At 36.6% G+C, this 12,824-nt stretch overlaps 1 protein-coding gene across 1 annotated transcript; it reads right to left on the bottom strand.

Moving 5' to 3' along the window:
• Positions 1–1,340: 1,340 nt before the first annotated feature.
• Positions 1,341–12,270, bottom strand: LOC143438252 (cytochrome P450 3A9-like). The gene is made up of 5 exons (XM_076923947.1): positions 12,141–12,270; positions 10,432–10,559; positions 9,349–9,415; positions 6,428–6,588; positions 1,341–3,050 (listed from the first exon to the last, which is right to left on the bottom strand). Exons 1-5 carry the CDS (start codon positions 12,268–12,270, stop codon positions 2,655–2,657), a joined length of 882 nt encoding a protein of 293 aa, XP_076780062.1. The 3' UTR covers positions 1,341–2,654.
• Between the last annotated feature and the right edge of the window lie 554 nt (positions 12,271–12,824).

The raw sequence follows: 12,824 nt of genomic DNA, 5'->3' as shown, positions 1-12,824 counted from the left end.
CCAATTAAAACAACAAATTACATGTAACTTATTGAGAAATCACACTGACCTGAGTTTCCTTGCTAGGTTGGAAGGAGAAGTTCTGCAGGACTCTTACAAGAGCAACTTTCATGTTCATGAGAGCAAACCTCATGCCAATGCAGTTTCTGGGTCCTTTCCCAAAGGGCAGGTATGTGTAAGGATTGATGTTGTCCTGATTCATCTTGCTGAACCTTGTCTCTCAAGAGTAGATGAAGACAAGTTAATGAAGCATAAAATCCACAACAACCACTTGTTTGATATCTATTAGATACCCACAAGCAGTAGTGGACAGAATGCTTGCTTGAGTTGAATAGAGATATTTTGCTGGATGTTTTAGAGTTCATTTTTGGCGGTTTCTAAATTGTTTACAACACACTGTGGTCCTACTTCCTTCATTTCACTCTTCACAACCAGTCATCCTCCTACTTTCATGGTTCACTTTTTTCTGGTATGTGCAAGTCTTTTACATGTGGTCATAGATGCTTTGCGCTTATGATGGAAATGGGAATGTCCAGAAGACATTATATAGCATACCTACCAATACTCCAGCCACTACAATATGTCCACCCCCTCTTCTGTACTGTGACCTATCCTTGGAGTGTGTGATATACTATAGATGTTGTAGGCTGCAGGCATATCTCTTTCCCTTTATCATGGAGAAGCTTTGGCTGTATTAAGGTTGCTGTTCAAAATATTTATTGTCTGTCTGTCTGTCTGTCTGTCTGTCTGTCTGTCTATTTTTTGACACAGGTTTTAGTATGCAGCCCTGGCTGGTCTAAAACTCTATGTAGAACAAGCTGGCTTCAAACTCACAAAGATCAACCTCCCTTTGGCTACAAAGAGCTGGGATTAAAGACATGGGCCACCATACTCAGATTAAGATAATTTTTCTTTAAACAAGAAAAGCGTATTTAGCACAATGATGCATTCATATTTTGGCACATAAGAAACAAGACCAATGAAAGACAAGCAAGTCCTTGCTGCAACTCACATTTCTGCTGTTCACTTGCCCATTGGACTCAGTGGACAAAATACCTACAACGATTGAAAGTTTGCTCCCCTTCACTCTATAATTCTCTCCTCTCACGGGTTCTTTTTTTATGACATTTTCTGTCTTTCTATTCTTCTTGCCAGCACCTTTCTCTCTTCCTTTCAACTTCCTTCCCTTGATTCTTCGTCCTCCATTTCTTCCTGCCTTCTTCCCCCTCTCCATCTTTCCTTTTTACTTTCTTTCTCCTTATTCTCCTTCCTCCTTTCCTTCTTTTCTTACTTTGCTTCTGCTTTGTCCTACTTTTTTGCTTCATCCTGCATCCTTTCCTTCCTTATTGAGTATTTAAGATATTTTTTAAAATATACAAAAATCACTCCACTATAATGTCTTTATCAAAGTTTTCTTTATATGTTTCTATGGGTACAAAATTCTAGAGGGGTAGAAACAGTTTGTTTGATTTTGATTCCATTTAAATATTTAAGAGAAGAATAATGATTTGAGGAGGGTAATAATTGGAACATGGTTATGTATTTCAAACTGTATTTTATATTTTGAAGAAAAATTTTGGTGGCATGTTACACATACATGTGCAGACATATCATACACACACACACACACACCACATGAAAGCTGAGAAAGAGTTGTAGAAGATGTATGTATGTGTGTATGTATGTATGTATGTATGTATATATGTATGTGGAACAGCTGATGATGTGGGTGAATGGTTGCTGCAGACATACAGAAAGATTCATTTAGAGTGTTGTATATATTAATTTCTATAGATTACTCTTCAACATTTGTCAAACATTATGGTAGATATATATATTAATATTTGGATTTTGCTAGTGCTTGGAGTAGTCCCTAATACAAAGTAGGCATGTAATATATGTTTAATTATTAAAAGAATCTAATATTAATATAATCAATTATTTGAGCCTTTATAATTACAATGCTACAGGTGATGGAACTGATAAAATTGGAGGAAACACAGAAGTCATCTTGGATGGATCAACCCACATTAACTCCCTCAGTAAATATTATGGTGGTAATAGGTAAACCATAACCACTAAGACATACATACATACTGACAACAGAAAGTCCACCGTTAGAGGCTAGTATATATCTAGGTCAAAGGTCCTCTGAATTGCTAGCTACTGAGCAAAAACCTCCACTTTCTGTTTTAGTTACTAACAGAAAATCAACAAAATAGTATTTTAGATGTAAAAACTGACTGAAGCCTCACCTTGATCCAAATTTTCCAGAAGAATATACTCAAGCCATATTCAAAGAAAGTTTCTAGACAAGCAGGTGGCATGGCCTTAGAAAAGTCATTGAATGTAAGGGAACTGGCTAGAATGACAGCTAGAGATAGGAGTGTGCTGACCCATGAGCTCCTCTGTCCTCCGCAGGGCTACTCTAACCATAATGGAGAAGGGCCTCCAGGCACAAGGTAACACCATTACAGCCATAATAGAAGATCTAGGAGGCAAACTCTAGTGAAATGGGAGACTCAGACGCTCTCTAAAGGTGATGGGGACAGCTAATGGGAATGGCAAGAAAAACCTGAGATGAATGAGAAACACAATACATAAAAAAGATAGTGCCATGGAAATTATAGCAGATGCTATGCTTTCCTAAAAGTTTACATAGACAAAGAGATAGACAGAAAGACAGATAGGCAGGCAGGAAGGCAGAGAGAGGGAAACAGAGAGAGACTGTTGTTGCAATAAACATGTTGAATATGAAGAGATAACATATCATGCTTGAAATAGTTTGGATCAGGATAGTTTCTCTTTCCCACATCCTTGTACCTTTCAGGGCAAAATTCTTCAGGTTCTGGCCAGCACTTTGGGTCCTTGTGAAGAGCAAAGGTTGGTATCATCACCACAGTCCCTTTGGGAATAAACACCCCATTGATTTCAACATTTTTCTTGCAGACTCTCTCAAGTCTTCCACCTACTGGATACAATCTGAGAGTTTCATTCACCACCATGTCCATGTACTCCATCTGTACCAGGGCATCATAGGTGGCATGTGCCTGGAGGGGTGGGAAGGAAGACAAAGGAGGGGATGGGGAGAAAGAGGGAGGGAGTGAAAGGCAGAGGGACAGAGTTAATTTTCATCTATGTAGTACTACTGTGGGGTTTTGTTTGGAGCATGATATAATAAACCCTATTGATAAAAAACTAGTATTTGCGAAGCACTTTAATAACTCACATTCTTCAACCTGTTCAGTATCCCATTACAAAACAATTCTTTAGGATAATCCCAAACCCAGGCCTTTGAATCCTCAAAATTACGGTGTACTACTTTTTCTTTCTTATGTCAAGAACCATTATTAATAGATTTACAAAACAAGATGCCACAGTTAGCTTTACTTTTCACAACAATGCTATACATGTACATGAAAATCTATAAAATGTAGATGAGGAGAATCTCTACTTTTAAAAAGTTTTATTTTTATTTATGTGTATCTTTAAAACATGAACTTTATTTACATAGGCATCTGTGTAAACATTTGTCCATGAGAGTTTATGTGCTCTGAGAGCCAGAAGAAGGTGTCAGAGCTTCTTGAACTCTTGTAGCATCTTGTAGCTATAGGTGGTTGTGAGTTTCCTGATGTGGGTGTTAGGAACTGAATTAAGGTCCTCTGAAAGAGCAGCAGAGCTCTTAACTGATGAGCCATCTATCCAGCCTTTAAGCAAATCCCTATCTTATCGCAAATACTTTGCATAGTCATCCTTTTTATTATATATAAGATTTAGAAACTATTCAATTTATTTATAAAATAGCTACTACAGTTCATCAAAGAAGCCCCTCTTTACATCAAATGGAGACAACCACAGGAAGCCATCGCTGGACACAATATAGAGATCAATGGGCCATGTGGAGCTCAGTACCAATAGATAATGCCTACATTACAGTTCCTGCCCTTATAGCTTAGGGAACATTGGGAAGAGAGGGTGAAAATCTGCTGTGAAATGGTTTATCTTAAAATGGATGCATAAACAAGACCAGAACAGTGGCAATATTAATAGACATGTTAATGGGGAAGATCATTTCACTTGGTTCTACTCCTAGACTAAGAACTTCAGGCAACAAATGACTGCTCTAAGAGGGAGAATTAGCCTCTCTCAGGGGTGAGCCTTCTTATTGATTGTACATCACAGAGTGGTTAGTATTGAAAACATGTACATAAAACAGTAAAAATTGGACCCAGAAGGTTGTGTACGTGTCTGTGTATGCATACACATACATATAAATATATGCACATATTTCTGTAACAGTAGTTATCAATAGGAGTTATCAATGTGGTGGAAGGGGACATGTTTAAGGCATAGGCTGGAGGGAGGAAAGGGAAGAAGGAAGGTGATATAGTTGTATTTCAATTACAACATTTTAAAAAGATTTAGTATAGCTGGTTTTGTGTTGAGTTCATTCAACCACTTGGACTTGAGTTTTGTGTAGGGTGATGAATATGGATCTATTTTCATTCTTGTACATGCAGACATAAGGTTAGAACAGCACTATTTGTTGAAGATGCTTTCTTTTTCCATTGTATGGTTTTGGCTTCTTTATCAAAACTCAAGTGTCCATAGGTATGTGGGTTTGTTCCTGGGTCTTCTATTTGATTCTACTGATCACTATATCTGTTTCTTTACCAATACCTTGCACTTTTTATAAATACTGCTCTGTAGTACAGTTTGAGGTCAGGGATAGTGATTCCTCCCAAAGTTCTTTTATTGTTTGGGATCATTTTGATTATCCTGGGTTTTTTGTTTTTCCATATGACATTGAGAAATGCTATTTCAATGTCTAGAAAAATTGTGATGGAATTTTGATGGGGATTACAGTGAATCTGTACAGTTTTGGTAGGACAGCCATTTGTACAGTGTTAATCCTACCTATCCATAAGCATGGGAGATCTTTCCATCTTCTGATACCTTCTTAAATTTCTTTCTTCAAGAACTTCTTGACATACAGATCTTTTCCTTGCTTGGTTAGAGTTATACCAAGATATTTTTTATTATAGATGGCTATTGTGAAGGGTTTTGTTTCCCTAATTTCTTTCTCAACCATTTATCATTTGTATAAAGGAGGAGGACAGATTTCTTTAAGTTAATTTTTATCCAGCCAGTATCTGTAGGTGTTTTTCAGCTGTAGTAGGTCTCTGGTAGAATTTTGGAGGTCACTTATGTACACTATTATATCGTCTGGAAATAGTGATGTTTTTGGCTTCTTTCTTTCCAAATTGTATTCCCTGAATCTCCTTTAGTTGTTTTATTGCTCTGGCTAGAACTTCAAGTGTTATATTGACTAGATAGGAAGAGAATGGGCAACCTTGTGTTGTCTGTGATTTTAGTGGAATTGCTGTAAGTTTCTGTCCATTTAGTTTGATGTTGGCTATTATCTGGCTTTACATTGTTTTGATTTTGTTTAGGTATTTGCCCTGTATCCCTGATTTCTCTAAAATCTTTAACATGAAGGGGTGCTGAGCTTTATCAAAGGCTTTTTTAGTGTCTAATGAGATAATTGTGTAATTTTTTCTTTCAGTTTGTTTACATAATGGATTACCTTGATGGATTTTCATATATACCTGCATCCCTGAGATGAAACCTACTTAATCTTGATGGATGATGTGTTTTATGTGTTCCTGGATTCAGTTCGCAGATATTTTATTGAATGTTTTTACATCAGTGTTCATTTAAAAGTCTAAACTTCTCTTTCCTTCTTGAGTCTTTGTGTAGTTAGTCATTAGAGTTTGGCAGTATTCCTTCTGTTTCTATTTTGTTGAACAGTTTGAAAGTATTGGTATTAGCTCTTCTTTGAAATTCTGGTACAATTCTTCACTAAAACTATCTGGCCCTGGGCTTTTTTATGGTTGGTAGACTTTTAATGACTGCTTCTATATCTTTAGACTAGGGTTTATAGACTTTAGAAGTTATTAGACTAGGCAACCTCACACTCAATGGGATTTTTGAACAGACCTTATGTAGGGTTAAGAGTATGACTCAGGGACTACTTATGAACAGAAAGATATCTGTGAAACTGTACCAAATCCATCTGCCTAGCCCAGCCAAGCTAAGACCAGTCACACTCAGCCAAAAGCAGGTAATAGCACAGTTCATGACATCAACAGAACTGACTATCCAGACATTTGACTAACCAATGCTCATACTTGCATGCTATTTTATAGGTGTTTCCTGATAGAAACCATACCAACATTCATCTACAATGATGTTATTTACAAAAGTAACATCTGACGCCTGTTTTCTATTTATTTCTCTTTTCAGAACCTTCTTAAACAAAGATGGTGAAGAAATCTATGACTTTGTTGAAAATTTCTCACTGAATGTGTTAACAAGCCATTCAAGGCAATGCTTCTCCTGTCCTCTCCTGGTTCCATCTCCTCACCTTATCAGGCAGAGCTGCATCAATTTCATTCTGCAGTTTCTTCTGGAAATGAGGGTGAGTGGCCAGCAAATACAAAGCAAAAGAAAGTGTACTGCTAATTGTCTCATAGCCAGCAAAAATAAACAAAACGGACTGGGCCACAATCTCCAGATCAGATAAACCTGAAGGGAACGAAAGTACATTTCTTTCATTTATTTTTACATTGACTGATTGATTGATTGATTGATTGATTGGCTGATTGATTGGTTTATGGGTGTATATGTAGACTCCAGCATGCCAAAGCATGTGTTTAGAAGTCAAAAGAAATCTTGCAAGTGTGAATTCTTTTTTTCCTACTATTTGGGTCTTAGAGTTTTAACTCGGGATTTTTTAGGCTTGGCAGCAATTGTCTTTCCTGTGGAGCCATCTCATAAGTCCAGAGCATACATTTTAGGTGAGGAAGATGAGTATAAATCAGGGTTTAGAAGATGAGCAATCAAAAGAAAGATCACAAATCTCTACAAAGAAAAGGGAAAATGATTCAGGGTCATATCAGGTTTGGTTTTCATTTGCTAACAATGAGGTAAAATGGAAAAATCATTTTAATCCAGTTTTCTTTTCTTTTTCTTTTTTTAAAAATATGTAGCCTTGGCTGGCCTTGAACTCCTGATCCTCCTACCTCTGCCTCCTTCAGCAAATCCTACCAGTGTATGCCACCACAACTGGCTTAATCTAGTTTCCTTAAGTGTACACTACTCTTTCCCCATCTGCTCCTCATTCCATCCTTACAATAGTACCAGAGCTATGTAAACTGGATAGAAAGCATGTCCTCCCAGTATGGCACAGTGTGTTTAGCATACCCCTAAATGACAGGGCATGATTGTGAAAAACATCTACATGTTTTCTTCACTTTTATTTCCTCCCTTTATTAGGATAAAAAGTATGCAATACTCCTTTAAAGACATGCAAGTGTGGAATATTTAAACTTTTATTTTGCTTATTTAAAAATATTGTGCATGTATTTATATATGGTGTGAATGTATGGTGTATGTTTGAGTTATGTGAGTTTGTATGCGTGTGAGTGATATATTTGATGTGTGTATATGTGTGTGTTTGTGTGTGTATGTATGAGTGGTGTTTTCAGTGTGTTTTTGTGTTTGTCTATATATAAGTGGTATGTTCAGTGTTTGTGTTTGTGTGTGTATGTGTTAGTATATAAGTGGTGTATATATGAGTGTATGTAAATGAATGTGAGTGTGTATGGGTATGGCATGTGTGTAAGTGTATGTGAGTGTGGTTTGTGTGTGTAAGTGTGGTATGTATGTGTGTGAGTGTAGTATTGTGTCAGTGGGGTGTGTGTGTGTGTGTGTGTGTGTGTGTGTGTGTGTGTGTGTGTGTTATTCATGTGATACATGGTGTAGAGGTGAGAGTAGAATATCTTGCAGACATCAATAGAGCTGACTATCCAGATACTTGACTGGTCAATGTTCACATTTCTATGCCACTGTGATGTCTTTTTGGATGTTTTTCTCTGTCATTTTCTGTATTATTTCCTTGCAACAGGGTAGTTTACTGACTTGAAAGCTTGCTCTTTTTTGCTGTACTGGCTACCTAGAAATCTTTAGGAGTCTCCTATCTTGGAATTCAAATGCTAGGCTTACAATAATGTTCAGGTGTGTTTGGCTTTTTATGTGTGTGGTGATGAAATTCAAAATGAAGTTCTTCTGCCTGTAGAGTGAATGTTCTCAAACATGGAGACACCTAACTGGCCCCTGGAGTCTATTTTTATAAATAAAATGAGGACTAGTATCTTCCCTTAGGAAAAATTAAATAATTCTTGGTAAAATATAGTTGGAACCACTTTGAATAAGCATTCATTACAAAGATTTGAGTGCATGGAGCATTAACAGATCTGTGAACTACATAAATCTTAGGCAACCCGAGACAATTGTATTAAAGATATTGAGTGAAGTCTGTAGAGTTACAGCATCAGTGAAGATGAAATACAGAGTGCCAAAGGAAACTTACATTTCTCAAATCAAAATAACAACTTACATGTGGTGTGATTTTTTGCAAACAATCTCACTGGGTAAGCAAAGATTACTAGTCTCCCAAAATGAATGATCACGGAAATTTTGCTAAATAAGAAGCTATATGGGTGGTAGCTGGCCTTATTTAATAAATTCACTAATTTAGCAGGAAAAAATGTCAGTAGAAGAAGCATTGAGCATGGAGCACACAAAAACTTGTATCCACAGAATAAAGTTAGCAATGCTATTCAATCATGGCTAAATGTCATCTTTCTTAATATTGCACTCCCCCAGCTATGCTTTATGTGGACCACACTGCTCTTGACAAGTGTTGTCTTCCATCCTGGGTTTTAATCTGCACAGAAGCGCAGCTCAGTTAAGCACTAAGTAGTGAGTAGTGTAAGACTTTTAGAAATATATGCCCTGCTCCAACCTTGTAAATTTAAAACTGAAAGAGTAAGCCCCAGTGGAAAATGAATGTTTGAAGAGTTTGCAAAACTCTGATTGGTTGACCACATCTATGTTCTTCTTGGTGGTAAACTAGCACTCTGTGTTTCCAGGGACCATCACCACTATGGGGCTGTTCCTATTCACTGGGTATCTAGATGCAAATCTCCAGGCACAGCTTCTGACTCAGTGGGTCTAGATGAAGATCAGATTGTATTTGTTCTGTGGTACAACATCAAGCAACCACTGCTAACCTCCAGACCTGAACCACATGAGTCTGACTGTCCTTCAGGCTTTGAACATAGTAACAATGCTCTGCTTCTAGAAATTTCCCCTGGCTGTATATACAATATCCAAAATGTTATTCTGTAATTTTCATCCACATGGAAAGGCTCTTGCATATTTCCAGAATAAATATCTGTCTTTGTGGTTTCCTATCAGTAGATATGATCCATCTTTGCTTACCTTGATGAGACTCTCTGTCTCCAGAAATCTGAGAGTTTATCATCAGCTGAAGAAAATCTAATCTTTGCTGAAAGAAGAGATTTTGGAAGGTGAAAAGTCAGTTGTGTGTTCAGAAAGAGTCACAAAGGCAGAACTAGCCATACTTCAAGAATAATACTTATTTACATCCAGAAATCTTATTAGGACGCCAGAGCTAGTGGTAAACACATATATCCACATACCAGCTTTGGACAGCAAAATGCTATCCTGAATAAACACCTGTTGTGTGTCCAGTGGTGATGGTCTTGACCCTAATTTCTCTGGATTCTGAACAGCCATGGTTGGCCCCTTCCCTTCTCACATGTGTTTGCCAAAGAAGAAGTTCTGGACTCCAATCTGTGTTCACCAGTCTTAACCCTGAACCATGTCCTTATAGATGAAACTCTGACATTTCCAGATCTCATCAGTAGTTTGGGGATGAGCATCTTGAAATAATCCATGAAACTAGCATGCTAGGATTAAAAGTGGCTTCTGGGGGTGGGGTTTTACCCAGGCCTGCCTCTCTGACCTATGGACTTAAATTAAGCTGTGTATAACAAAGTCAGAATACCTGGAAAAGCCCTGTGCCCACATCAAGCCACAAGAGGCTCAAATTTAACTTAGATCACCAGGCAAGTTTGACATACTTATATTCCTAGCTTTTTAGGCAGGATGACTGAGAATTATAGGCAACCTGGGCTACATAGCCATATCACATCTCAAAAAATTAAAAAGACCAAACTTTCACAGTTTTTCATAATCCCCATAACTAATTTACATCCTCACAAATTATGTGCAAAAGAATTTTTCTGGTATGTGAAGTTCTCATTTCAAAAATGTTTATTTTATGGCGTATTGGTTGTATAATACATACACTTTAATTTTAAGAATTTTCTCCCTGACTTATTTCATATCTCTGTACTTAATGCTTCATTTTCTTCAAAATATAAAAATTTCTTTGCTCTTACCCTACTCTAATTTTTTGAATTATACAAAACAAATATGCACATTCATTCACATTTAACATTATCAATAAATGAATATCCAGATGTGACCAGCTATTACCTTTACTTTCTCTTGCATGCGCTTCTCTTTAATTTGTTCCACAGAAGTTCTAAGAAATCTTATAACATCTTTTGGAAACACACTTATTTCAAGTGCTTCAAAAACTGGGGTGAGGAATGGAAAGAGTACTAGAGAGGGAAAAAAGAAATCATGATGAAAATACAAAATTTGCTTGAAATTATTTTTTTATTGACAAAAGTCATTAGGATGTCAACCAAGATGCATTCCCTCTGTGATATTGCTCAGGATCCAGGCCATTAGCTGGAAAAGGGGTGTTACCAACAACATATTGATGATGTCAGTATCACCTGCTGCGTAGCTTCAGAGTTAACTTCCTTGACCTCTCACCTTTTACATTTTAAAATCAGAAGAGAATTGAAACATCTCAAAAATTCTCTTTAGTTTTACAGTGCTCTAATCCCAGGATCAAACTGACATCTGTCAGATAGAAAAAATTGCACACTAATGGGAATTGTAAATATGGTCAAAATGTTCACAAATGATACAATGAACCAAGCAACTACTAAAACATAATACAATAATTTAAGAAGAATTATATTGCTGTATCTAAGTAGGATTCCCCTCAAGGATGCTCTGCTGTAAAATAGAGCATATCAATACAAATGAAAATGAGCAAAATGGGTTTATAGAAGCAAAACATCCCTTGAAAAAAACCAACACTGTATTGTGATTAAAGGTACTTCCAGAATTAGATAAGTGTATCATGTATTTTTACAATATATTTTTTATAATTTTTAACTACATGTAGGTGTATGTATCTGCATGTGATTTTGTGCATATGAGTGCAGGTGCCCTTGAATGCCAAAAGCACTAGATCCTCTGGAGCTGAAGTTACAAATGATTGTGAATCATCTGATATGAATCCCAGGGATGAACTTGGGTGCTATGGGAAGCAGCAAGTGCTCTTAACCACTGAACTATCTCTCCAGCCCAAGTAAATATTTAATATTAAACATTACTGTGCAATTCACCAACTCAACTTGAGGATATGTCCAAAAGAAATAAAAACTATTGTTCAAACTTGTATAAAATATTTAGATCAACATTATCAATAACAATTTGAAAAATTCCAAATGTACATCAATAACAAAAAGAAAGAACATACAGAAATATCCTCCACGATACACAAATGTTTGAAGTTTTGGTGAGTCTATGCGTTAATGCCTGATACAACCTCCCAGCCCTTTACAGACTTTTTAAAACATAACAATTAGGAAACTAGATAAAAGATGACAAATTATATAATTCTATTTACAGGAGATTAGAAATTAGATTGCTGGTTGTTCAAGTATGCAGAAGGTAGGAAGTTGGTAGGTTGACAAGAAAATTCCATAGTTGATAACATTGATGAATGTGAATATCTTTAAAATCACTGAAAGCCATGAGAAAGTTCATATATAAAGTTCATTCATATATGACCCACTCATATATGAATATAGTACATATATGACACACTCATATATGAATATAGTACATATATGACACACTCATATATGAACATGGTTCATATATGAGTGGGTCATATATGTGAAATTAAGTTCACAAAAATATAAGGGCACCAGTGAATAAGAAGAATAAGACAGAGGAATCAGGGAAAGGAAATGATTAAAAATCCATTGTGAAATATATAAAACTGTTTGAAAATAAAATGGAAGAATTCATAAATAATGAAATGTTAGGTCACATACTCACTGAGAGGAAGAAGGGGTCCAAGAAATTAAATTTTAAGAGTTTCTTCACTTTTCTTACAAAGGGATTCTGTGAGTTGTTGAGGGAATCAATGTTTACTCCGAATGATGTGGCTGTGATCACATCCATGCTGTAGGCCCCAAAGATGCTGAAGAGAGGGATGGAAATTAATATCTATACCTCCTCCTATTCCTTCTAACATAATAGATTATATGGGAGAAAATTCACGAGCCAAGGGAAGGCAGACACTGTCAGAACCCCTGCTGTGGTCAATGTAATCACACTTTTTCATGAGAATTTTCTCATTTGACAGTGTTAACACTGTTCTCATGTTGGTCTGTAACAGGGGTACTATGAGGCTTAGTTTTAATTGTCAACTTGACACAATCTACAATCATTTGGGAAGAGATTCTCAGTGAGTGGTTGTCTGCAACAAGTTGGCATTAGACATTTGTAAAAGATGTTACTTTGCTTGTGCTAATTAATGTGGAAAGATCATGTCTGCTTTGGGCAGCACCTTTCCCTTAGTTTAGGTCCCTGTTTGTTTAAGAGAAGGAAAGGTAAAATGAGCACAAGTGTGTGTGTGCATTTCCTCCACTCTGTTCTTGACTGTGGATGTGATTAGAGCCTTCAAGTCATTGCCTTAACTTCCCAGTAATGACTGACTGGAACCTAGATGTGGA

This window comes from Arvicanthis niloticus, chromosome 24 (genome assembly GCF_011762505.2).
Source record: "Arvicanthis niloticus isolate mArvNil1 chromosome 24, mArvNil1.pat.X, whole genome shotgun sequence".
Classification (NCBI taxonomy): domain Eukaryota; kingdom Metazoa; phylum Chordata; class Mammalia; order Rodentia; family Muridae; genus Arvicanthis; species Arvicanthis niloticus.
This window is presented reverse-complemented; position numbering and strand designations above follow the sequence as displayed.